Raw genomic sequence first — 27579 nt, 5'->3', positions numbered from 1 at the left:
CTACCTGGCTGGAGACTTAGAGCTTTAGTATCGATCTGAACACTGTGAGTTGGATTGCGGTGAGCAGACCCTCGCCATAAAATTAGAAAAACTTCCAATCTGGTGCAAAATATTGGATTAATACTAGAGACCTTTATAGCGAGGTTATATTTATTGATCATTGCCCGCGGAGGGTCTCTTCTCCACCCTTGTGTTTTTATTAATTATTAGCCAATAACCCCATGTTGCCCAGGTATTTATCTATAGGGGGGAAATGTCCAGACCAAACGTAATTTCTAATGCTGGATTTTCCCCCTTACCAGAGGGAGCCCCCTTGTGGAGTACTGTGAAGCCATTACCATGGCAACTCCACTGCACTGTACAGTAGAAGCCATTTTATGGTAGTACAGTAGAAGTCATTTTAAGGCGCAACAGGCTGTATCTTAACAGAACACACACCCTCCTAGGGGTTTTAGAGGTGTCTTACTCCACAGTATTTGTTTCCAGAGAGCAAGTAACTGTGTACCAGGTTTGGTTGAAATTGCTCAAGGCGTTCCAGGGTTATGCTGGAACATTCACACACTCACACACAGCGATGGATGGATGGATGGATGGATGGATGGATGGATGGATGGATGGATGGATGGATGGATAGATAGATACTTTATTTGATTAATTAATTAATTTGACACCCCTCTCATATCAAAACAACTCTGGGCAGCGTACAGCCCTAAAAACATTCGCATCCTGACAGTTGAATGTTTCTAAAATGAGAAAAATGAAAATCCCAATCAAAATAAAATTCTAGGGAAAAAAACGAGGAGAGGGGGAACAGGGTGCACAGCAAGGAGATGGGATTGCCTCTTCATTCATCAACCATCTCCAGGGTGATGATTGCTCCCTCATGGGGAACCCAGGTCATCTGGCAGAGATAGGTCTTCAGGTCTTTGTAAAGCTCAGAAGGATGGGAGCCATTCTCACCTCTGGGTGTGTCTGTGTGTAATATGTGCCAAAGGGCAGGAGCCACGGTAGAGAAGGCCCTTCTCCTGGACCATGTTGGACTTCCCATCAAGAAGGAGTTTTCCATAGTGCTACAGTGCCCAAGAGTGCTTCAAGCATGACTGAATCAATCTTTATTTGTGTATCAATCATTAATAAATCTCTCTCTCTCCCTCTCTCTCTCTCTGTCTCTCTCTCTCTGTCTCTCTCTCTCTGTCTCTCTCTCTCTGTCTCTCTCTGTCTCTGTCTCTGTCTCCCCCTTTCATCCCTCGGTGTGAATTCTTTTTTTTGTACATTCTGGTTCTTTTCCCCTCCTGTGTCTTTCTCCCTCCTGTGATTTCATCGGGGCGGGATTGACTCTCTCACACCTGCAGTCTGGGGTTACGGTTTCCTCTGTGTGACCATCATTTCCCTCTGCTCCCTGATCGGGGCCAGCGTGGTTCCTTTCATGAAGAAGACCTTTTACAAGCGGCTGCTCCTCTACTTCATAGCTCTGGCCATTGGCACTCTTTATTCCAACGCCCTCTTCCAGCTCATTCCCGAGGTAGGACAAGGGCCTCTGGGCCTGGGTTATGCTATTGTCGATGATTGTGTGGTGTCTGCAGTGTGACCTACTTTGTGGTAGCTGTTCATCGCTTTCAGGAGAAGCTCCCTTCATTTGTAGTTAGGGTGGAAATGTGTAAGATATCCAAATATCAGGTTGTGGAGCTGTTAACACAAGGAAATAATGGGCCATTAATTTAGGCATTTGCCTTTCGGAAAGGGATTTTTTAAGTAAATTAACTCAATCCGGAATCTGGCATCTTCAGAACAAATGTCAATTAAGATAAGGAACACAGACTAAACGTTCTCTGCCAATCTAACAGGGAAGGAATCCCATATCAACAGTAAAACCACAGGTCAATTGTGCTGGTTTAAGCCAAAGTGTCATTAATCTAATTTCCTGCGAAATGCTCTGGCAGAAGATATGTTGACCATGGTAATTTCCCAAGAAAAGGATTAGGAGAAGATCAATAGGCTGTGGGAAAATTGCAGTGGTGAAATTCGAATTGTTTTACTACCGGTTCTGTGGGGGCGGGGTGGCTTGGTGGGGATGGCAGGGGAAGGATACTGCAAATTCTCCATTCCCTCCCCACTCCTGGGGGAAGGATACTGCAAATTCTCCATTCCCTCCTCACTCCTGGAGGAAGGATACTTCAAAATCCCCATTCCCACCCCTCTCTGGGGCCAGCCAAAGATGGTATTTGCTGGTTCGCTGAACTACTCAAAATTTCTGCTACCGGTTCTCCAGAACCTGTTAGAACCTGCTTTATTTCACCCCTGGAAAATTGTCTCCACATTCTACAGCACAGGGGTCCCCAACGCCCGGGCTGTTGGCTCACTATTGGGCTGTGATCCATTCAGAACTGAGTTGCAGAAGTGGCGGCCGAGCATGTGTGCGTGCGCATCCCCATTTGTGTGAGCAGCAAATGTGTGTGTGTGTGTGTGTTCCATTTGCATGAGTGGCCGGTGTGCATGGCTGTTGCTTGTGCAAATGGAGCTGTGTGTGTACACTTGCTGGCCACTCGTGCGGGACCATCCCCTCTTTTCCTTGCCTCCCCCCTCCCCATTGGTCTGCCAAGCTGGAAAGATTGGGGAACTTGCAGATTCTTTTATGGAGGGAGACTTGGGGAGGTGTGAAATGCTACTGATTTTGGTCGGTTCGCCCGAACTGGTAGTAAAAAGTATTAAAAAAAGTTTTTTTTAAAAACCCGTTCTGACGATCACACATTGCACAGCTCATCTTTGGAACTTAAAAAAAAACTTTTAAAGTATTTTTTAACTACAGGTTCTCTGGAAGCATGGGGGTGGGGTGTGGGATGTGGGAGGTCCGTTTTTGCTCCCAGCAGGCTTTTCTGAAGCCTGCTAGGCCAAAAAGAGGGGGTGGGGGTGCTGAGAAAGAAAGAAAGGAAAAAAAGAAAGAGATAGAAAGAAAGACAGAAAGAAAGACAGACAGACGGAAAGAAAGACAGAAAAAGATAGAAAGAAAGACAGAAAAAGACAGAAAGACAGAGAGCAGGGAGAAAGGAAAAGAAAGAAAGAAGGGAGAAAGAAAGAGAAAGAAAGAGAGGGGGGTAGAGAGAGGGAAAAAGGAGAAGAAGGAAGGACTACAAACCTGGCACTAGACACAGCTTCAGAAGATAATCCAGGGCTGGAAGGTACCTGGAGGTCATCTAGTCCAACCCTGCTCCAGCATTGTTAAAGTGAGTTTCTGTCTTTTGATCCCCCAGTTATATGACTACAAAGCCATGTCCACCCAGTCACATGACCCTCCCAACAAGCCACGCCCACAGAACCAGTAGTAAAAAAAATAGATTTCACCATTAGGCTTGGGGCCTGAAAGGCATTGGCCCTTTTCATCCTGCTTTTGTGATGAAGTTTTTTCAGCACAGAGTACGAGATACCCTGTTTTCCCCAAAATAAGACCCAACTGGAAAATAAGCCCTAGCATGATTTCCCCCAAAAGCTCATAAAATAAGCCCTACCTCCAAAATAAGCCCTGGTTAAGATTGTCAGCCAGATAAGACACATTTAGCACCATATTTCCCTGAAAATAAGCCCTAATGCATCTTTTGCAGCAAAAAATAATATAAGATCCGGTTTTATTTTTGGGGAAACGTGGGTAGTTCCAAATCTTTTCCATACGCCCGTATTCCTCGTGAAAGCATGCAAGGCCCACAGTGTTTCTGATCTAAAATGAATAGGAAACATACCTTCCACATGCTAATATTGCATATGACGCATCAGCTGGTTCATCATGGAACTGAAATGTCAAATGATGATTTTTGTGCTCTCAAAGCAAAGCTAAGAGGCCAAAAAGAATCAACTTTGGTCTTTCTGAATCTGCTATTTGATACAGTCCTGTCTCTTAGCTGAATTTTTAACCGTGCAACTTCAGTTTGCAAATGAACTCACCAGCTAAATTATTGGATGTATTAGCTTGCTTCTTTTACCTTCTACGTATAATGCCAGAATTCAACACCAGCTTTCTCTTGGACATGGTCTCCATGTGGAAGGGATGTATTCCTATGGAAGAGTGTGTGACTGTATTGTTGAATGTGTTTTAGAATTGTGCACAAGGCCAGAGCATTAGAAACAAGACGTGTTAAATGCGCGCATCAAAAGCAGAAACTTCAACACATCAAACTTAGAGATAGCTAAACATTCATTTGTTAGTTGCTTAGTAAAATGAGATGATATCTGATGTGGGCTAACTGAGAGACTCATGACCAGGAAACACATTTCTCGAGTAGATTCTCAAGCTCTGGAGCTTTTTAACTCCTCTTTGGCCTACCCTTAGAGGTGAGATGCGTGGCTCAGTGGCTAAGACGCTGAGCTTGTCAATCAGAAAGGTTGGCAGGTTCGAATCCCTAGCGTCGCATAACAGAGTGAGCTCCCGTTACTTGTCCCAGCTTCTGCCAACCCAGCAGTTCGAAAGCATTTAAAAAATGCAAGTAGAAAAATAGGAACCACCTTTGGTGGGAAGGTAACAGCGTTCCATGCGCCTTCAGCATTTCTGACTCCGGAGACGTCTTCGGACAGCGCTGGCTCCTTTGAAACGGAGATGAGCACCGCCCCCTAGAGTCGGGAACAACTAGCACATATGTGCAAGGGGAACTTTACCTTACCTTTACCTAGAGGTGAGAAGAAAAGAAGAGAGAGCTTTAGATAGAAAGGAGGGTAATATTTATTTATTTATTTATTTATTTATTTATTTATTTATTTATTTATTTATTTATTTATTTATTTATTTATTTATTTATTTATTTATTTATTTATACTTTTGATAGCTAACTCCTTATCTCCCCATCTCCTCCAGGCCTTTGGCTTCAATCCACAGAAAGATGATTATGTCTCTAAATCTGCGGTTGTCTTTGGGGGATTTTACCTCTTTTTTTTCACTGAGAAAATACTGAAGATGCTCCTCAAACAGAAGGATCAGGTAAGCCTCAATTGTTCCTGATGCAATCTTTAGTTCCTTTTCTTTTTGAACTTAATTGCATTTTCAATCAATCAATCAGAATAGAGCTAGAAGAGACCTTGGAGGTCTTCTACTCCAACCCCCTGCTCAAGCTGGAAAACCTATACCATTTCAGAAAAGTGACTCTCCCGTCTCTTCTTAAAAACCTCCAGTGATGAAGCACTCATGATTTCTGGTGGCAAGCTGTTCCACTGGTGAATTGTCCTCACTGATAGGAAGTTGTTTCTTGATTCCAGGTTGTTTCTCTCCTTGATTAGTTTCCATCCATTGTTTCTTGTCCTGCCCTCTGGTGCTTTGGATAATAAATTGACCCCCTCCTCTTTGTCGCAACCTCTTAAATACTATCATGCCCCCCTAGTCCCACCTACCCCCTTTCACAAGCATCAGATATAACCAAGTAATAAGGAACTAAAGATTTGCAATTTCTTCCAAATATATTAGGAGCAGAAATTCTGCCAGATTATCAAAGATGGTTTGCAAACTTTTTAAAAAAAATTGTCTGATAAAATGTCCATGGGGGAGATCCCTGTTTGTTATAGTGTGTTCTGGAGTTTTTGTGTAGGACAACAACCGGTTCTCTTTTGGCTTTGCTGCTATAGCATTTATCCTAGGATAGTTTCACTCTTTCCTTGATTACATGTTTTATTTAGGATCTATCACAGGGTTTCTCAAACTTGGCAACTTTAAGATGGGTGGACTTCATCCCCCAGAATTCCCCAGCCAACCTGGTTAAATGGCCGATTGGGGAATTCTGGGAATTGAAGTCCATCCTGTCTTAAAGGTCCCAAGCTTGAAAAACATTGATTAAGTATGCAGTCAACTTTTTTTTCAGAGAAGGTATCTGTTCGGACTTAGGCTTCCCAAAAGCACAAAGCCGACGCCTCGTCCCGATAAAACCCCTTTTATTTGGGTTAAAGGGAATTCCTCTACAGCAAAGTCCTGGGCAACAGTCTTTCATGAGATTTCACAGCTACAGACCTTTATCAGGCTTGGAGAGCTGCCAGGCCAATATCTTCCAAACACCACGCTGTAGCAGCAAGTACTTGGCAAGAAGTCAGGAACAGATCTTCACCCTAATGAATTGAACTAATTGTCTCCTGCAAACTCCACTTCCCTTTCGCTCCTCTTTTATGCCCTATGAGAAGAGCCATTCACCGTCCACCTGTGGCCTTACTCCCAAGTCGACCCCTGTTCTTTAGTTGTTCCCTTCGTCTGGCAACTCTGTGCATTCGCACACTGGGAACAGACTCCAGCTGTTCGTCTGCCCCACTGATATCTGACTCTGAAGGCAGCTGAGAACTGCCAGACGGCCTCAGCCCCCCATCTGCCTCCGACACAGAGCCCTCATCAGAGCCTTCCCCAGAATCCAGGACTGGCCCATGTTCCTCCCCAACCTCCTCACTGTCCGAATCTGCTGCCAGCTCTGCTGGCTGCTGGCGGGCCACAAATAGTACCTGCTCTGGCGTATTTTCTGGAAAGGTTGTAATAAACATTTGAAGAAACCAATGAGCCTGCCTACCATTAATTTTCATGGAAGTTTTTGTAATTGTATTTTGATTACACCCTCAAAAAATTTCTGAAAGTTTAATCCCATTATCTTAATACCCATTACAAGAGAACAATAGTAAAAATACATCTGGAGTTTCCTTTCCAGTTTTAATATGGGATATATTTTGTGCAGAATATGAAATAGATTCTGCCTGCTTGTTAGAATTCCCTGTTTCTCCCCTTTTCAAAGTTTTCATTACTGATCACAGGTAAAACAACAAGGGTAGAACAGGTCAGAATTAAAACAGCTGAGCAAATGATGGAGTAGATATTGGAAGGAACAGTCAATAAAGAAGGACAAAGGAAAATCATATCTGAGAAAAGAATTGTTGCCTGTTCCAATGTACACATAGGTTCAGAAAGTGCCCAATAGGATTGCTTACATGAACTTTCGGAAAGACGTTTTTGGACAAGATTCCTTTTAACAAATGAATCGGAGCACTTAATGATTATGACCTTTTGCGGATTGTCAGGCACTATGCATTACGTTGCATAGCCTGGAAATGTTGCGAAACATCTGCGGTACAGCAGTTTTTGAACTGAGGTATACAAATATGGCAATAGCTGTGAAGCTAAAAAAAAAACCTATAGTAATGGAAAGATTATAATAATGGGTAAAATGTGGTGTCCCGTAATGAATAGCAAGTCACTTTTATCTGGTTGAAACTTGTCTAATAGACCTAATAATGAATGATATGGGATGGAGATTTTTTTGATCGACCTCCTGATAGGCAAGAGCTTAGTGAGAAGAAGACTTTGGAACTCGTGGTGATTTTGGATGCCATCAGCTGATCTATGATCTTGGACTGCTGGGATGGGATTCAATACCAGTAATTCAGATCCATTCTGGTGGATTGTATCTAGAAAGATGACACTCAAGGGGATGTTGTATCCTAAGACTTTTAACCTATAATATCATGATAGCTTTCTCCCGTTTCTTGTTTTTTTTAACAGCAATAGCATATAGACTTAGATACTGCTTCGCAGTGCTTTACAGCCCTCTCTAAGCAGTTTACAGAGTCAGCTTATTGCCCCCAACAATCTGGGTCCTCATTTTCTGACCTCGGAAGGCTGAAAGGCTGAGTCAACCTTGAGCCTGGTGAGATTCGAACTGCCAAATTGCAAGCTGCCGGTAGTCAGCAGACGTAGCAATAGCACTTTAGACATATGCTTCACAGTGATTTGCAGCCCTCTCTAAGCAGTTTAAAGAGTCGGCATATTGCCCCCACCCAACAATCTGGGTCCTCATTTTACCCACCTCGGAAGGATGGAAGGCTGAGTCAACCTTGAGCCTGGCAAGATTTAAAATGCCAAATTGCAGGCAGCTGGCAGTCAGCAAAAGTAGCCTGCAGTACTGCACTCTAACCATTGGGCCCCTGCAGCTAATATCTACAGTATATGAATCTTCTGAGAGAGGTCATCACTCGGCTTTACATTTGCTGGTTAAAAACATTCAATTATTCTTAGGTGCAATAGTGAGCTGGAGATGGAGATGAACCTACTGGGGTTCAATGCAAATTAGATGGCAGTATCCTTTGTAGAATGCTCAATCCAAGAGATTAAAATCATACCTTAGACGCGCACCTGGAGTGCTCCTCTCCGGGAATTTCATGCGTTGTTGTTTGCAAGTTGTTGCAATTCCTGTCACACCAACCTGGCCAAAGTTCTTTTGGTTGTACTACATCGCCATTACTGCAATGTCCTTCCTGTAGCCTTACCTTGGAAGAACTTTTGGAAGCATTCGTTGGAATCTGGCAGCTAACTTGTCATGATACGATCACGGTGTCATGATCTTGTCACCCTAATGCAGTATTAAAAAGACCAGCACATGTTTTCTAGGTACAACTCAACGGCCTGGTGTTGGGGTTCCAAATAGCATCCGAAATAAAATCAGAGTCCGAGGCAAGAGATTCCTCAAAGTTCCAGTTGATTAAGAGAGCCATGTTGGCACATCTGGGAAAACCCGAATCTGAAAGCTTTCCGGTTTCCCCACCCAGTTGAAAGTTCAAGATCTTGCCCCCACACCTACAAGTCCATCACATGGTCCAATCTTCCACTGCCACGAAGACATCCGGCCAGGTGCAGAGACAAAGTCAGCCTTGGCTTTCTAAGAAGAATGTTGTTATGGCTACACATCACCCAACTCCATATAATCCACCCTCCCAGTTTCCCATTATATACAGTGTGGCAGGCCTGAAGTCCAAAAAGAAAAGATGGCTTGCAGGCATGACACCTGGTTAATGTTAAGAACTCCTATATACTGCATTTTTCAGAGTATAAGACGCACTGAAGTATAAGATGCACCTAGCTTTTGGGGAGGAAAACAAGGGGGAAAAATCTGCCTCTACATCCCAGCAATTTGCCTCCTTGCACCAAACAGCAAACAGTACAAACGATATACACTGTTTGTGGTGTTATATTTCAGACTATACTTGTACAGATGCTGTTAAAATTGATGTGGCTTTCTGGAAATATAGTTATTCTCTGCAATTTAAAAGAAGATACAATTGCACTGGGCCTCTTCAGATCAAGCGTTTATTTTAAAAAGATTTTTCATTTTGTTAAGTTGTCTAGAACAATAAAGCAGTCTTTAAAAAATAAGTCTAATAATTTGAACATTCTATAGGCATTTACAGTTATTGACTTACCTCTTTGCAGAAAACAGCCAACAGCCTGACTAGCACAAGAAAAAAAGGAAGCTGCAGGGAGCTGCTTTGTTTTTAAAACATGTTTCTCCTTTTCTCATCCAGGGAAATATAATATTCCACCTTTTTAATATTTCCTAAATATTTTACTTTCTAGGAGAGAGGTGGGTGCTAACTTCTTACACCACATTGTTTAAATATAAATTTTCCAAGTGTTTTGAGTGGTCCTTCAAATCGCCTTCCATAGATATTATTACATTCATTCATATATTTAATGATCATTGAAATAATCCTTAGGTTGACACAGAAAGGCAGGACAAAAGTATACCAGATAAAAACATGGGTCTGGTGGTTTCTTTGGTGAAGTTGTCTCTTTTATTTCCCCAGCACCTTCATGGACACAGCCACTACAGCAGCGAGTCCCTCCCTTCTAAAAAGGACCAGGAAGAAGGCGTGACTGAAAAACTGCAGAATGGGGACCTGGATCACATGATCCCTAATAAGAGCAGCGATTTGGAATGCAAGAATCCCGCTGCTGATCAGAAGGTGGTTAGCACCTTGTCTGTTCAGGTCAGTGAATAATTACACTAGGATTGCCCAACCTTTGGGGTCCTTTGAGAGTCAGTGAGTCTTTCTCTGCCCCCCCCCATCCCCCTCATCTATCTCTGTCACTTCCCTCTCCTCCCCTCTCTGTCTCTCCCCCTTCCTCTCTTTCTCTCTCTCTCTGTCTCTCTATCTATCTCTCCCCCTCCCTCTCTTTATCTCTGTCTCTCTTTGTCTGTTTCTCTCTTCCCCCTCCCTCTCTGTCTGTCTGTCTGTCTGTGTGTGTGTCTTTCTGCCTCTTTGTCTCTTTCCCTCACTTTCTGTGTCTTTCTGTGTGTTCTGTCTCTCTCCCTCTGTCACTTTCTGTCTGTCTGTCTCTGTCTCTCCCCCTTCCTCTTCCTCTCTCTATCTCTGTCTCCGGTGTCTGTCTATCTATCTCTCTGTCTGTCTCTTTCCCTCTCTCTGTGTCTCTCTGTGTGTGTATGTGTGTGTCTTTCTGTCTCTCTGTCTCACTTTCTGTGTCTCTCTGTGTGTTCTGTCTCTCTCCTTCTGTCTCTTTCTATCTGTCTGTCTCTGTCACTCTCCCACCTTCCTCTCCCCCCTCTGTCTATCTCTCTGTCTGTGTGTCTCTTTGTCTGTGTGTGTGTGTGTGTGTGTCTGTCTCTCTGTCTCTGTGTGTCTCTCTCTCCCTCTGTGTCTGTATCTGTCTCTCTCCCCACTCCCCCTCCCTCCCTCCTCCCTCTCTCCCTTTCATACACACACACACACACTCTCTCTCTCATTGCCAGAGGCTCTAGATGGCAAACAACATCAGCACAAAATAAATACTAATCCCCCCCCCACGCCCTACATACATACAAAAATACAGGGTCTTTGGTGCTCTCTGAACTTGGTTATTCGCTTGCAGATGTTCATTCCGCAACTAAGATTCAATCGAGAAACTGTGAGCAGGACAGCGAGATGGGTGGCAAATAAATTTAATACGTATATGAATAAAATCCTAGACCAAGCTAAATCCAGAAATGCTAGGGAATTCCAGCATGCTAAATTAGCCATCAACAGACATAGAGAAGTGAATCACATTTACACACCATTCAAAAGAGAGTATAAAAAAGCTAAGAGGGAAAGACTAGAATATGTCCCCTCCAGTAGCCGGTAGCTACATAAGCAGGGATTAATTTTTGACATTTAACAGGCAAAAAATAATATTCTAATTAAGAAACTACCAGGGAGAAAAATCCCCCTATATTTTTTAAAAAGGAGAGCAAATCCCATATTCAATTGATGATGTTACTTGATTAGACAATGAAATGTCTTTCCCCCCAAAAAACCCAGGCTCAGAGAGCCCCAAAGATCCACAGTTTAACCTTGAGCCATAGATACAGATGCTCTTCTGTTGCGATGTATTTTTCTTTTTAACAGTCCTGTGATCTCTTGCATTGGGGTGGAGTCAGGCTGACTGAGCTGAGCATTTACTGACTGGATGCCCTTCCTGACCCCCATGGAGAATTTGCAGCAGATAATTTCCCTTTGCCCCCAGAGAGAGAAATATCTGCTGCTATCTAGGATTGAACGCACAGCCTCTTGATTGCGAGGTGAGAGCTCCACCTCTAGGCCACCATGCTGCTCCTTCTGTTACAATGTTATGGAATGGAATATAGAATATAGTAGAATAGAATATAGAATATAGAATATAGAATATAGAATATAGAAGAATATAGAATATAGAATATAGAATATAGAATATAGAATATAGAATATAGAATATAGAATATAGAATATAGAATATAGAATATAGAATATAGAATATAGAATATAGAATATAGAATATAGAATGGAATGGAATATAGAATAGAATAGAGAATATAGAATGGAATGGAATATAGAATGGAATGGAATATAGAATGGAATGGAATATAGAATAGAATAGAATAGAATAGAATAGAATAGAATAACAGAGTTGGAAGGGACCTTGGAGGTTTTCTAGTCCAACCCCCTGCCTAGACAGAAAACTCTACACCATTTCAGACAAACTTCCAGTGTGGGAGCATTCACAACTTCTGGAGGCAAGCTGTTCCACAGATTAATTGTTCTAAGTGTCAGGAAATTTCTCCTCAGTTCTAGGTTGCTTCTCTCCTTGATTAATTTCCATCCATTGCTTCTTGTTCTGCTTAACTCCCTCCCTCCTCTCTGTGGCAGCCCCTGAGATATTGGAAGACTGCTATCATGTCTCCCCTGGTCCTTCTTTCTATTAAACTAGACATACCCAGTTCCTGCAACCGTTCCTCACATGTTTTAGCCTCCAGTCCCCGAATCATCTTTGTTGCTCTTCTCTACACTGACATCTCAACATCCTTTTTACATCGAGGCCACCAAAACTGACTGCTATATTCCAAGTGTGGCCTTGCTCTTATAAGCAAAATAAAAAAAGAAATAGAAAAAGAAATGACAGGATCCTATTAGGGCACTCTCACAAAATGTCTAGCATTGTGCCCTTGATCAGTTATAAAAGATCCATTTCCCAAAAGTCTGTTTCTCACCCCTTCCTCTGCTGTTCCAAATTACTGTTTCATTTTAACCTCTTTTGTTCTGGATAGGTGGGGACACATTTAAATACGGTCCAGCTCCCCATCATTATTCTTAGAAGAATAACCTGCAGTGCCTATCAGGCTTAGAAGTTGTCTGGGAAATAAATACCATCCTGTGCTTTTGCGTTCCAGCATGCTAAATTCCCATTTTTAATTTCGCTTAGTTAAATCAAATTCAAATTATTAAGCTATAATTTAACAAGTAGGCTCGTGTCATCTAAGTTAGCATATTGCTCTAGAGGGAGGTTAAAATATTTCAATCATAGCATAACATATCTGGTCTGCAGTTACGTTCTCCCAAAACTTGAAGAACAGCAATCGCACTTAGACTTATATATCAATTCACGGTGCTTTAACAGCTTTCTCTAAGCGGTTTACAGAGTCAGCCTCTTGCCCCCAACAATCTGGGTCCTCATTTTACCAACCTGGGAAGGATGGAAGACTGAGTCAACCTTGAGCCGGTCAGGATCAAACTCCTGGCAGTGGGCAGAGTTAGCATGCAATACAGCACTTTAACCACTGCACCAAAAATGGCTTGCTTGCTTCCTTCCTTCTCGTTTTCCTTCCTTCCTTCTTTCCGGTTTGGGCACTTGATGCCAAAAAGGTTTGCCATCACTGTGATAAGGGATTTTCAGCTTTTATTTAATATCATGCTTCTTTTTTCCAGGACCTCCAAGCATCTCAAAGCATGTGCTATTGGTTGAAAGGGGTGCGTTACTCGGACATTGGCACTCTGGCTTGGATGATAACCTTGAGTGACGGCCTTCACAATTTCATTGACGGGCTGGCTATTGGCGCCTCCTTCACCGTCTCAGTCTTCCAAGGCATCAGCACCTCGGTGGCCATTCTTTGCGAGGAATTCCCGCATGAGCTAGGTGTGTGCACTACTTCATTTCTGCTTCACAGCTGGAAAAAAAATGCATAGGAATTCCTTGTAGGGATGCACTTAGAGGAATTCTTATTAAGGAACAATCAAAAGTAGGAACTTCTCCCTTGCAAAGAAAAGTCCAATGGATTTGAGGGTTGTTAGTTTAGATGAAAAAACTACAAACAACAGAAAACAGAGCAGAGATTTCTAAAATTTCTATGCATTGTACCAAAATGTAGAAGAAAATTTCTCATCGTATTATCGATGGTTTTTTCAGTGATACGCATTCATCTGTATAAACACATTGTGAAACTACCATGTTACCCCCAAAATAAGACCTAGCCTGATTTTACACATGCGCCCAATATAAGCCCTACCCCACCCAAAATAAGCCCCGATTAAGACCCGGCACACTTCGTTTCACCTGAATACACAAGGTGGGGTGAGGTGCACGGGGAAAAACCAAGCTTGGGGCAACTGCCTCACGTGCCCCGCACTCGATTACCTTAGGGCAGTTTTAGCCAAGTCCCCCCCCCCCACCTCAATAGCTGACTCACCTTGCCAGTCCATTTCTTCTACGGCCACTTACCACCACTTGTGCGCATTGCCCCCCAACCTCCATTTCACTGTCCAGAGGTCCAGAGGCCTTCAGGAAAGGTCTCTGCAGCTGAAAAACGAGCTCTGGATTGATGCATGTGGCTCCCCCCCCTTCCTTCCCCCCTTCCCCCCTTTCTTCCCTTCCTCCCTCCCTCCCTCCCTCCCTCTCTACTTCCCTCCCACCCTCCTTCCTTCCCATTTTCCTTCCTTCTTTCCCCTTCCCTCCCTCCCTGCCTTCCTTTCCCTCCTTTCCTCCTTCCTTCTTTCTTTCCTTCCTTCCTTCCCGCTCTACCTCCCTCCCACTGTCCTTCCTTATTTTCCTTCCTTCTTTCTCTTTCCCTCCCTCCCTGCCCTCCTTTCCCTCCCCCTTCCCTCTTTCCTTCCTTCCTTCCCTCTCTACCTCCATCCCACCCTCTTTCCTTCTCATTTTCCTTCCTTCTTTCTCCTTCCCTCCCTCCTTCTTACCTTCCTTCATTCCTGCCCAATAGCATTTAGACATATACTGCTTCACAGTGCTTTACAGCCCTCTCTAAGCAGTTGACAGAGTCAGCCCGCAACATTTGCCCCCAACAATCTGGGTCCTCATTTTACCCACTTTGGAAGGATGGAAGGCTGAGTCAACCTTGATCCTGGTTAGATTCAAACTGCCAAATTTTAGTTAGCCCCCCCTCCCCCCGCCTCCATTTTGCCATCAGAGACCTTTGAGGTCGGGGGGCACTATGCGCAAGTGGTGGCAAGCGGCCACAGAAGAAGACAGTCGGTAGCACCCACACGGGCTCCTACTGGGCAGTACTGTCGGTACGGTGGCAACGCGGTGAGACAGTGAAAAAGGCATCCCCTGAAAATAAGAGCTCATGCCTCTTTTGGAGGAAGAAAATGTCTTTGTATAAATATCGGTTTTGGGGATTCAGGGACACAGAGGAAACCAATGTTGGCATGGATGGTTTGGTTATTTAGGTTATGAGTTCTTTCGGGATCAGCAAGTGAATTAGAGATCCCGTATCAGTAGCTGCTAAGCCATGATGACGCTTTGAATATTCACTCCAAACTCCAAGGCTGTGCTGCAGTGGTGGGTTCTGGATCCCGTTCCAACCGGTACAGTTGGAACGGGCCCAGCGGCGCTCACATGGACGCGTGCACAGTTGTGCAGCGTGCGAATGTGTTGTACCTACCAGCGATGCCTCTGCAATGTTCCAGCTGCTCGGTGGAGTGCAGCGCAGGGGCTGTATATGGCATGTGCATGCACGGAAGCGCCAAAGACTTTAAAGGACAGGTAAGGAATTTGGGCGAGCGAGTGGGCCTCCGGAGCACCTTACCGGAACGGTACTCGGTGCTCCAGGCAGGCTCCGGTACGCCCATACCAGAGTGTACCTCCTGCAACCCACCACTGCTGCGCTGAGACAAGCTTGTTGAATATACAAACATTTTGCAAAACATTTTTATAAATGAGTGGTTGGAATGACACAAGGTTCTAAAACTAACAGACCACAAGATAGCTTAATCCACAGGTAGTCCTCGACTTACGATCACAATTGAGCCCAAAACTTTTGTTAAGTGAATTTTGCCCCATGTCCGACTTTTCTTGTCACCGTTGTTAAGTGAATCACTGCAGTTGTAAAGTTAGTGACATGGTTGTTAAGTGAATCCGGCTTCTCCATTGACTTGGCTTGTCAGAAGGTTGCAAAAGGGGATCACATGACCCATCCATCCCTTGGACATTGCAACTGTCATAAATATGAATCACTTGTGAAGCAGCCGAATTTTGTCCATGTGGCTGTGGGAATGCAGCAACGGTCATAAGTGTGAAAAGTCATCAGTCACATTTTTCGATGCTGTTGTAATTTCTGACGGTCACTAAATGAACTGTTGTAAGTTGAGGACTACCTGTAGTTGCATCTTGGGATGGTGGTGGATGTTGAGGATTTATATAAAAGAATATATATATATAATATTCAAAACATTATTGCTTAGACGAAGATATTGGTCGTTTTGTCAAAGCAGAAGAAATATAGTGTGATCCACCAGGGGCCAGTGGAGCTGGCAGCAGATTCAGACAGTGAGGAGGTCGGGGAGGAACATGAGCCAATCCTGGAGACTACGGAAGGCTCTGATGAGGGCTCTGCATCAGAGGCAGAGAGTGGGCCAGAGCCATATGCCAGTTATCAGCTGCCTTCAGAGTCAAACATCAATGAGGCAGACGAACAGCTGGAGCCTGTTCCCAGTGTGCGCATGCGCAGAGTTGCCAGACGAAGGGAGCAGCTAAAGAAGAGGGGTCGACTTGGGAGTAAGGGCACAGGTGGACAATGAATGCCCCCCCCCCCCCAGAAGAAATAAAAGAGGAGCAAAAGGGGAGTGGAGTTTGCAGGAGACAATTAGTTCACTTAATTGGTTCATGACTCTCCCAGACTCCTTGCCAAGTTTTGCAGAGATCAGCCTGTCAGCTATCCAAGCCAGATAAGGTCTGTGACTGTAAATCCTCCCTTGAAAGACTTTGCTGGATGTGAATGAGCAGAATTCACAGGAAATTAATAAAAAGGGGTTTTGCCGGGACAAGGAGTTTGCTTCAGGCTCTGGGGAAGACTCAGTCAGAACATATATCAGTAGCAGAAACGTATGTTGATAATATGGGAGAAGCTGATTTGAAAAACGCAAAACGCTTCTGGCTCAGTGCATTGGGCATCAGCTCTTCAAAGCTTTGCATTTCCAATGCAACCCCTTCCTTCTAAACTTCTTTGGAATTGTGGTTCGTCTTTGCAGGAGACTTCGTCATTCTGCTGAATGCTGGGATGACAATCCAGCAAGCCCTTTTCTTCAACTTCCTCTCGGCTTGCTGTTGCTACCTGGGCCTGGGCTTTGGTATATTGGCCGGCAGCCACTTCTCAGCCAACTGGATCTTCGCTCTAGCAGGCGGGATGTTCCTGTACATTGCGTTGGCCGACATGGTAAGTGGTTGGCAGGGAAGTTGATAGGTTGGAGCAGGGGTGAAATCTATTTACGGTATTTTTTGGAGTATAAGACGCACCTTTTGCCCCACTGGTGGGTTCCGCATCCCGTTGCAACCGGTATGGTGCAACGGGGCTGGGCGTCTACCACATGCATGCGCACAGCACGCGCATGTGTACTTACCATCTGCGATGCTCCATGATGCTCCAGCTGCTCGGCGGAGCATCGTACAGGCACCGTTCGCTCTATGCACGTGCGAGGAAGCCCCGATCGGCTGAAATACCGGTAAGGAGGACGGACGGGCAGGTGGGCCCTCCGGAGCACCATACCGGAATGGTACTTGGTACTCCCAGCGTACCAGGGCATACCGGTCGTATTCCCACCACTGTTTTGCCCCCCCAAAAGAGGGGGGAAATCTGGGTGTGTCTTATATATTGAACACAGTATTTTTGGCCTCCTGAAACCCTGCTCCCTTCATCAAAATGGATGTGCAGAATGTTTGGGTGTCCTGCAAAGTGCGTCTGGGGGCTGAAGAGGGCAAAAACGAGCAAAAAATCAATTTTTACTTGTCCCCCCCCATCCCCCGAGGACCACTCTAGTCTCCCAAAGCCTATGTATGCCCTTTTTTGGCAAATAATAGGCCCGTTTTCATGAAAAATAGGCCGGTTTTTTGCTTGTTTTTGCACACACACCCCAGCCCCAAGGAGCACTTTGCAGGCCTCTCAAACTCATTGCATGCCCCATTTTTCACAAAAAATGAGATGTACAGAGGGTTTGGGAGATCTGCAGAGTGCAAAAACTTTTTTAAAAAAATTACTTCTTCAAAATCTTGGTGCGTCTTATACTCTGGTGCATCTTAGACTCCAAAAATATACCTTTGCTGCGGGTTTACAAATGTGAGCTCAAATGTGCCACCTCCACGCATGCGCAGGACCTTCCGTGATGACATCTGGATGGGTGGGAGTAGCCTGCTACCGAGCGCGCCTACAAAGGTAAGTAGAACAGCAAGAGAGGAAGAATCCGCTGTGCCACACGATTTAGATTAACTAGAAAGTAGGAAATTCTGCTTTCGAGCTAGTATTAATCCCGCGAAACAGCTGATCGTCAGAAATACCGGTTGGCCCGAACCGGTAGCATTTTTTTCCCTCCTGGTTTGGGCGAACCGGTAGTCAACAAGTCTTAAAGCTGTCAAGTTTGAACACCCCTGGGTTTTTTTTCCTAAAGGTTTAGGGGTGCAAGTGTCTTGTACTTGATAGCTTTAAGACTTGCGTGCTTCAAATGCCAGAGTTTCTGAGCCAACATTTTGGTTGCTAAGTAAGATAGTTGTTAAGTGAGTTTTACCACATTTTACAGGTTGGCCATGCCGACCCAGTCACATGGCCAGCCAACCACTCCCACCTGGTCACATGGCCAGCAAGCCACTCCCACAAAGCTGGCCACACCTACGGAAGAGCTACCACACCTACCTTTGCTCGGTAGCAGGCTCCACCCCCCCCCGGATGTCATCACATCGTTTTTGATGTTCTACGCATGCGTAGAAGGTCCTGCGCATGCACAGAGGTGCCACATGAGAGTGCATACGTGGGCACTCCCATTTGCGAACCGGTAGCGAAGGTAAGTAGATTTTGCCCCTGATTCAACCGCTCTAATTGATTTTCTCGATCTATAAGTTCCCAGAGATGAATGAAGTCAGCAAAGAAGACGAAAGGAGCGGAAGTGCTTTGATTGCATTTGCAATTCAGAACGCCGGACTCCTGACGGGATTCACGATCATGGTGTTGCTGACTATGTTCTCGGGACAAATCCAGCTCGGATAGAGGCCGTTGCCCTTTTGGAAAATTGTAGATCTGTGGACTCTGCTAAGGGCAGTTTTTGTTTTCGTCAAGGATTTCAGGAAGGGGCATGTTTATTCAACCTGCTTCTTAGATTTCGTATTGGACTGACAACCTGCACAGGCTGACAACTTTTCTCTCTAGCATTAAATGATGGGGGGAATCATTTCTTAAGGTAACAACAGCATTCATCTCTCTCCCTCCTACCCTTTTCTCTTCTTTCCCCCCCCCCCCCCATTTGGATGGAATCAGTGAAGAAAGGCTTCTCATTTCCTGATGTTGTGTTATTCTTCCTTCCTTCCTGGGCATGAGTAGCTTGGTGTATATCCCTTTAAGCTACAAAAAATACCAGCAAATTGGCTAGTACGGTGCCTTTCTCCCCCCTCCCCCCTTGCACCCCAATTACTAAAGACAGCAATGTTTTCAATTTTAAACTCTGCATCAGTTTTGAGTCAGTTAATTGGTTGCTTGGAGTTACTCCAAATTTTAGAAAATTAGTCTGCTGCACCCGGGGTGGTGGGGGGATCAGAATGAAAAATGGCAGCAAATTAGAGAACTGTAACTCTTTGGGGATGTGGTGGCTCAGTGGCTAAGATGCTGAACTTATCGATCAAAAAGGCCAGCAGTTTGGCGGTTTGAATCCCTAGCGCCGCATAACGGAGCGAGCGCCCGTTACTTGTCCCAGCTTCTGCCAACCTAGCAGTTCAAAAGCATATAGAAAGTAGAAAAATAGAGACCCCCCTTTGGTGGGAAGGTAACAGCGTTCTGTGCGCCTTTGGTGTTTAGTCATGCTGGCCACATGACCACAGAGATGTCTTCGGACAGCGCTGGCTCTTCGGCTTTGAAATGGAGATGAGCACCTTCCCTCTAGAGTCGGGAACGACTAGTACATATGTGCGAGGAGAACCTTTTCCTTTATGTTTAACCCTTTGGGGGAAATTGGCCTTAAGCATGGATTGGACTAGAAGACCTTTGAGGTCTCTTTTATGATTCTGTGTTCTAAATAACACTCCTGTGTGAGAAAGGCAAAAGTGCTTTTTGTGGCATGTGTGCACCATCTAAACACAAAAGAACATGTTCTATTGAAAACTCATACCAATGGATGCAGAGGGCTCATATGTAGGAATACGTATGTGGGGACAAATTTTGACTTGAAATTCCTTTATTCAAATGGCATACATACATACATACATACATACATACATACATACATACATACATACATACATACATACATACATACTATTTAGGACTCCAAGAAAAGAAATCATCCTGGAAAGACAGGGTTTGAAGTCCTTTTAGTGCCCTCTTCCCCTCTTTGTTTTCAAAAGTGATATCTTTTTCAGCCTTTCCTTTCACCATCTCCTTTTTTAATTTCCTTCAAAAGATTCGCACGCAGGCTGGCCCACACAGCTGCTACTTTGCAAGTTGATTTTGTGTAGGATAAATCTGGCCAGTGCGGAGTCTATTTATATCTGGAAAGAAATGATGTTATGAAGTTGTTGAATTGCATCCTGTGGCTGGTGTGAAGGCCTTGGCGGTGTTTAAGGGAAAGGAAGGCTAGATTTGGAGAATTTGCTGGAGAGATTTATTGCAGGATTAAATTTCTCAGAGTCACTAGGTGAACTGATATATTATCATATTGATAAGATCAAGCCTGTCAGCTTAAGTGTGTAGCACATTATTCACATCACAGACCCTCTTTTAAACATTTAAAACCGTTAACGCTTGTATCAGCAAAAGGAAACTCAGTTCTTTTCAGTACAGCTAGGAAAAAATACCTTTTTTAAACCAAGCTTTGCGACATCTCTATGTAGCTGAATGATTCTGTTCTATATAATGGAAACATTGTACAGATTCCCCTTTTCTCTGGACCACCGGTGGAGCATCCTCTGCCTGGTTGCTGGGTGGGTGTGGTCATGGGGGGCATAACTTACTTGGCCTTCTCATGGTGGGGGGGAGGGCGTTTTTACCCTCCCCAGGCTCCAGAGGCTTTCCTTGAGCCTCTGGGAGGGCGAAAACAGTCTCCCCCGGGCCATTCTAATAATAATAATAATAATAATAATACCCCTAAAGGCTGCATTTCAACTAGCTGAAAGTAAGGCTATATTATTTTCTATATTTGTTACTCACTAGTCTGAAGGTGCTTGGTAGATGATAATAAAGAAGATATAGCAATAAAATATCTACAGTAAAAAAAAATGTAAAGGGGGGGTAGGTCTTTGAGAGAAACCAAACCTTATGTTAGAATAATAAATAAATCTTATAAGCTAGTAAATGGTGCAACTAAAATCCCTAAAACTGATGGCCCTGAGAGCAAGACATTCAGATGACAAAGAGGAGGTTAGCGTTCCCTAACAAAGTATGAAGATCATTTGATGAGAATAATAATCTATTAATATTTATTATTTTGTTAATAACAGAAGTATGGAAAGGAAGTCTCTCTATAAAAATATAGAAATTGTGGAGGTGTCAGTATAAGCTTACATTGAAGAAGGCTGAAATGGGTCCGTTTCTGGACTTCCGGAACTTCCGGTAGATCTGTTCTTCGCCCTCCCAGAGCCTCCCTGCAGACCCTGTACCTAACTGGCATGATGAACAGGCCATGAGGAGACTCCTGGGAGGTGAGGGGTGGGTGGGGCCAGCTGGTCCTTGCAACAACTGATTCGGCGAACCAGATGCAAAATTAGCATCTGGTTCGCCCAAACCGGCTGAATCCCACCCCGATTGGCAGCTATGATTGAGTTAACAGTGTATGGCAGATCTGTCTTTTTCTCATTGGTTCAAGATAAGGACCAAGTGGAAAACTGCCCTGAGAAATCTAATTTATACCTTCTAAGCCAATTGAAAATTCAGCTGGTGGTTCTCACGGTCTTCGTGTTGCTTCTGAAGGGCCGTGCTTAGAGATGCCATACATGTAATTTCAAATTGGACGCAAGTCTTCTTAAAAAGAAGAGGTGAAGGAAGTCCATTGGAGCAACAGTGGAGGACAACGCTAAACTTAACTGCAGGTCACCAGCTCATCCAGATCCCTTGCTCACCACATTGTAAAAGTCTATATGTGCCACTGTGAATCACTGGAAGGGTGTTTTGCTTCATTGGGGCTCTTAAATGGTTGGTTGCAGTGGAAATGGGACCACTTACCACAGCCAACTCAACATGGCCAACTCGCCACTGGGTAAGTCACTGTGGGACAATTTACAAATTCAATTTAATTCTCTAACAAATAAAAATTATTTTAATTTTTGCCACTCACATTTCATTCTGCCCCTCCTTTTGCATCCTTTCTTTAACAATTCTATTCCCCCATTTCTTTGATATTAGTGTAACTCTTGTCCCGCAGCGAGTTGTCTTGTGGTGAGTTGACCATAGCAAGGTGGCTGTGGTGAATTGTCATAGACCCAATTTCAATAGCCTGCTCAGATAAGAGGACTCAATCCCTCTGAGATGCTTGCAATGCAAACCCCTATGAAATATAATGAGAACAGCAAACTTCTAGCCTCCAGTTTAATGAAACTGATGTTTCAAAATGCAGTCCATTCAAATGGCTGTGCAGGCTCCCCGCCCCCATATAACCTTCTGATAAAATCTACTGTTTAGCCTGTCCTGTAAAAAAAAAAAACATCTTTAATCAGGCCTAGAAATTTGAGGTCCTTAGGTGAGATGCATAAAAGTGAAATGCCCCTAAAGAGGCATTGTTTCCTCATTAAACTATATTATAAAGCTCTATGTTTACCTTTAGAGAAACCCCTAGTAGCATTTGATCTAATATGGCTGTGATAGCAGAAACTGCCATGTTTACTACTCTGCATGACCCATTTTGAATAGAGAGGTTGAATATGCTGCTTGATCATCTGTCAGAAATGGTGTAGGGTCTCCAGCTTGGGTGAGGTGGGGGATTGGACTAGATAACCTACAAGGTCCCTTCCAACTCTGTTAATCAAATCATCACTGTTACCTTGAACCAGTCCACGTTGTTGAGAGGCACATGCTTCACTTTGTCCAATAATTACCTTAGGTTTTCTCCATATTGCCATATTATCATCCCTAAAGCATCTTATCTATATTCTGGTAGGACACCTCCAGTTAACAGGATGCACTGATTCCCAGTTTGTCCAATTCAAGGTGCTAGTGTTGACCTCCCTACATGGCATAGATGGGACCACCTCTTCTCAATTACATTTGTCTATCCCACCAGATGTAGCCGAGAGAGCATTTACAAGTTTTGTCGTCTTGGGAGAGGTACATTGGGCAGGCCAGGGACAACTTTAGGACCTGGAGACTTCAACTCCCAGAATTCCCCAGCCACCCCTTGGCTTGGAGCTGAAGTCCACAAGTCTTAAAGTTGCCAAGGTGGAACACCCTTGCCCTAAGCCCGTGATGGTGAACCTATGGCACGCATGTCACAGGTGGCATTTCTTAGGGCACACGAGGCGTTGGCGAGCTGATTTCAGCCTTCATTTTTGACCGTTTTTTGCCCTCCGGAGGCTTCCCTGAACCCAACACGCAAACTGGAAGTTTGGAAGCAGACTTCCGGTTTGCATGTTGGGCCATTTTTCTCCCTTTGGAAGCTTCAGGAGGCTTCCCTGAAGTCTCCAGAGGGTGAAAAACGGCCCAACATGCAAACCGGAAATTGGAAAACGGGCAGTTTCCAGCCTACGGAGGGCTGGGGGCAGGCGGGGAGGCCGTTTTCACCCTCCCCAGGCTCCTAGAAAGCCTCTAGACTGGTCAGCTAATGAGACAACTCCGTTATTATTAATATCACTTAACCTACTCCTTCTTTTCTTAGCTTTGTTGTTAGAACTTTTTATGATGATAGTTGTTTTAGGCATTTAGTTTTTTTGTACATCTCGCAGTCACTTGTTTCGTGACACGAGCAGCTATGTGAATTAACAGTCCATATAGAAAGAAGATTTTAAACATCAGATAACTGGGACTGAATTCGCCTGAGTTGGAGATACCTCATTTCGTTCTTCTAATGGTGTTACTTTAGCTAGTTTCATCCTCTGCACGTTACTAATATATAAAAATAATTCTTCTTTGATCCTAAAAAGGCCAAAACGGAATACTGTAGTCTTGTGCAGTGGGATTTTGTTTTTCACCTGAAAGTAGATTGATGTAATGTGATGTGGTTCTTGCAGCATCACTTCCTAACTTCTGCGTAGGAATTAGCTGCTTTGAATACATCCGTCTTCCCAGAATCATAAGGAGGAGGCAAATCTTTGGCCAAGGGGAACATTGCAGCAGCTGCTCTAAATTCGGACATAGCCAGATCAATGTCTACATGTCAAAATTGTTTGAAGATAAAATCCAGTATTTAAATAAATTTCCATTACCTTCACTAGCAGTATACGAATTCCTGTTCTAAGTAGTATCTAGCCACAGGGGTGTCAAACTCGATTTCACTGAGGGCCATACCAGGGTTGTGCTTGACCTTGTGGGGTGGGAGTCATGGCCAGCTCGATGTCACTCCTGTCGGTGGCGCTTGTGGTTGCCTGAGCGCTCTGCCAGCGAATATGGGCTCCGGAGCTCTGTTTTCGGCCACGATGGCCTCCTGATATCCTATGCCAGTAAACGGAGCTTGACGGGCCTCCCATGGCCCTCTCGAGTGCTGTTTCCGGCTGCGATGGCCTCCTGCAACCCTCTGCCAATGAAAACTGAGCTTGGGGGGGGGGGCTGCACACAGCCCTCCCAAGCTCTATTTTCGCTGGCAGAGGCACCGTGGGCCGGTCCTTCGCTGTTTCCAGGGTTGGCCCCGCGGGCCAGATTTAAGAACTTCACGGGCCTCCAGGCCTTGAGTTTGACACCCCTGATCTAACTATTCAATACAATTACTTAAATATTTTATGAGAGTTTCCTTTTGGTGTACAGCTAAGGTCACTTAGAGACAAAGGAGCATCAGTTTAGTTTGACAGTTCAGATGGTTATCTGAAAATGGTATCCGAAATGGTATGTGGCAGACTGGATTTGCAGTTAAGTTCTACTGAGTTCAGTAGGCAAAGCTTGTAGACTTCATATTCATTAAAGGCTCTGAGGAGGCTGGGGACTACATTGTGTGCCACTGCAATATGGACATTTGTAAGGTTGCGCAAAGAAGGTACCATTTCTCTGGTTTGTGCCAGAAATGCTCACCCAGTGAGAGGGGAAAAGCAAAACTGACCGATGGTGAGCAAATATTGCTTTGAATTTTAATGTATGACTCTTAGAAAATTGGGGCTTCCCCCCCTCTCAGTATTTAAATAACTCAGGTGTTGTAAGAAAACTTGTCAAAACGAAGAACATAAATGATGTTATGTGTTTTGTTGTTTGTAAAAATAAACTTCTATAATGATAAGCGAATTGTATTTTTTTACTCCCAGCATGAACCTGGAAGGAAATATCCTTCATGTTTGACCCCTTTAAAAAAGATTTATTAGAAAGGTAAAACATGCTGTAGTAATAAATCTATTTTGAGAGAGCAAAGCAGGGACATTTGACACCTTCTGTAAGAAATTGTATTTTTTGATTTGCTTTTAGTATAGGAGATGTTATGAAGGTTAGACGTGTAATTAAACAGGCAATTATTCAGTTAAAAAAAGCAAAAGCCAACAAGTGAAATGCATTTTAATAAGTAGCTTTTAACTTGGTGTCGTGTCATGCAAATGCTTCTTCTAAGTCTCCACCCAGTGCCCTCTATTCGCTGTGGAAGACATGGACTAGAATCACAAATGGTGGCCTCGTTTAATCGGTGGGTGATGATGCCATACAGATAATATAATTATGCATACAGCAGTTGCAAGGTCATTGATACAGTTTTTTGCATCTCCAGATTTGCTTGTTTTTTTGTAAAATATTGCTAGGTGACAGACAGGTAATGTGGGAAGAGAGCTGGAAAGGCAGTTTACTACACAAACATGGAGCTAGGAGAACAACGATCAAGGCGCAAGCTGGTACCACTAGCCCTTTGAACTCGGGCACTGACCAAGGACAAGCAACCCTGGTGTAAACAATTGAACAATATAGTGGGGGGTTTAATTATATCTATTTCTTAGTCCAACATTGACTTTTCAACTTTAGATGTAATTTTACTTTTAAAACAGAAGATGGCAGCCATGTGTATTATTTAAAACTTGTGGTTGTTTTTTTTTAAAGGACATCAGTTGCCATTTGTACCCCTGTAAAAAAAAATAATGAATCAAACGGATTAAAATATTGCACATCGAATGCCAACTTGTTCTAAGTGATTTTTTAAAATTTCTCTCAGTGAACTTCATGTCCTTTTAAAATTATACAAAAGTAACATGATAGAAGGCTTACAAAGCAATGTGCAAAATTTTTCAAGGAGTCTTCATTGGAAAATATGGAGAAAAATCCAGTAAGCTTGTGAGAAGTACGGTACCTGTTTTATGCATCTTCATACAGGAGATTTTACCTTTTGCTCCTTTATGCCTTTCAACTGCTAGATAAAACTTTTTTAAAAAACTAGCTGTTAACAAAATATTAAATTATTTATTTCTTTATTTCTTTATATAAAAAGATACTTTCTGTTTCCCACTTTCAAGTATTGTGAGTTTTGCCTTGAGGATGATATAGTTGAACGTATTTTATTTTTGCCAAAGTAGAATTAAACCTTCCAAACCTGAAGATCTTTCTGATTCCTGACACTTTTCATCTGAAAAAAACATACGTTGTGACTTCAACATTAAGAGCATCCTCCTTTTTTGTTCAACTGAGTCTTGGAAAAACTGAAAGTGTCACTTTTGAGTCAAGCTTGATTCTTCCAATAGAAGAAACTTGCCTTGGTTGTTGGGCAACAATACTGGAGTGGTTTGCCACTGTTTTCTTCCATTTCCCTCTCCCCACCCCAAACTGCCTATCTAGAACATGGGTCCCCAACCTTTTGGACCTCAGGGACTACTAAATTCATAATTTTAAATCCCGTGGACCACTAATATGATCTGTCTAATGACAGGCTGGGTGGGTGTGGCTAAGTGGTAATGTGGGTGGTGGGCGTGGACAACTCAATGTCACTCAGTCGAGGGGTGCCTCGCTGGCCTCTACTCACCCCTCTCCTCCCAGCCACTCCTCCTCCCCACCCCGAGCTCCTTAGGGCCCCAACAAGAAGCAGTTGTTGGAGCTAAGCAGCCACCATGAGAAAGAGTTGGCAAAAGAGCTCAGTTCAAATTGGATCTGACCAAGAAGGAGGCTCAGCAGAAGCACCTCACTGAGGACTATGAGCATAGGCTTTCCAAGCAGAGGGAAGACCTGCGGGAGTGCAAGGCCAGGTACCGGCGCCTGGAGGCTCAGCAGGCTGAGTTGGTCAGCCACTTCCAGGCCATGATGCACTCCCACTGGAGTGAGGCCCTCTGGCTCTTTGCCACCAGCGGCTCTTCCCTCCAGCCTTTGCCCAAAGCCCCGTACCAAGAGGCTGAAGCAGACCCCAACTCGGAATTTCTTCCCCCCCCTCTGATCCTCATAGAAAGACCCCAAAGGGGAGACTCTCTGCAGCAACACAAGTGTTCATTGCACGTATCCATCCCAGGGTCCATAGTTTGAAGACCCCTGATTTAGTGCAATATAAAAAATGGAAATAAATTTTCTGCGGACCACCATTTTCTAATGGACCACCAGTTGGTGACCACTGATCTAGACTACAGTCCCGGGATACAGTATTTTCACGTTCAAGTACTAACCCAGATAATACTGTTTAGCTTGTTGATACGATCCAAGTTTGGCTAAATGTTGCTGCTTGCTGAAATGTAGGATGTTGAACTTGCAGACTTACCAGAATGTCTCCAAATATTGTAGTTACAAGAGAATTATTAATCAATTCATCATGTGAAAGTGCACCACCTAATATATCAAACACTTTGCTGGATTTTTCCTCTTTATGCTGTTCTTGGTTACTGTCTCTGACCACATTCCCGATGAGCGTAATGAAACCGTTTACTTTGTTACAAGAATCAATAATCTGTGAACAAAACGATGTGTCAGTTTTAAAAGCCTCAGGTTTGTGTTGCCAATCAAACTGCAAATT

At 43.9% G+C, this 27579-nt stretch overlaps 1 protein-coding gene across 2 annotated transcripts in view; it reads left to right on the top strand.

Moving 5' to 3' along the window:
- Positions 1 to 19745, top strand: part of SLC39A14 (solute carrier family 39 member 14) — a 51200-nt gene extending 31455 nt beyond the window's left edge. The window contains exons 4-9 of one of the 2 annotated variants that reach the window (XM_087706138.1): positions 1353 to 1522; positions 4838 to 4960; positions 9580 to 9762; positions 12991 to 13198; positions 16546 to 16730; positions 18402 to 19745. In XM_087706138.1, the coding sequence (XP_087562264.1) occupies positions 1353 to 1522; positions 4838 to 4960; positions 9580 to 9762; positions 12991 to 13198; positions 16546 to 16730; positions 18402 to 18548 (1016 nt within the window). In that variant the 3' untranslated portion in view covers positions 18549 to 19745. The remainder of the gene's footprint in view (positions 1 to 1352; positions 1523 to 4837; positions 4961 to 9579; positions 9763 to 12990; positions 13199 to 16545; positions 16731 to 18401) is intronic. The other variant, XM_087706139.1, reaches the window with a different exon arrangement.
- The last annotated feature ends 7834 nt before the right edge of the window (positions 19746 to 27579 follow it).

This window comes from Thamnophis sirtalis, unplaced genomic scaffold, assembly GCF_051295495.1.
Source record: "Thamnophis sirtalis isolate CommonGarterSnake01/CBP01778 unplaced genomic scaffold, rThaSir2_p1.2 scaffold_2, whole genome shotgun sequence".
NCBI lineage: Eukaryota > Metazoa > Chordata > Lepidosauria > Squamata > Natricidae > Thamnophis > Thamnophis sirtalis.
The sequence above is the reverse complement of the archived record's forward strand: the minus strand, read 5'-3'. Positions and strand labels throughout refer to the sequence as shown.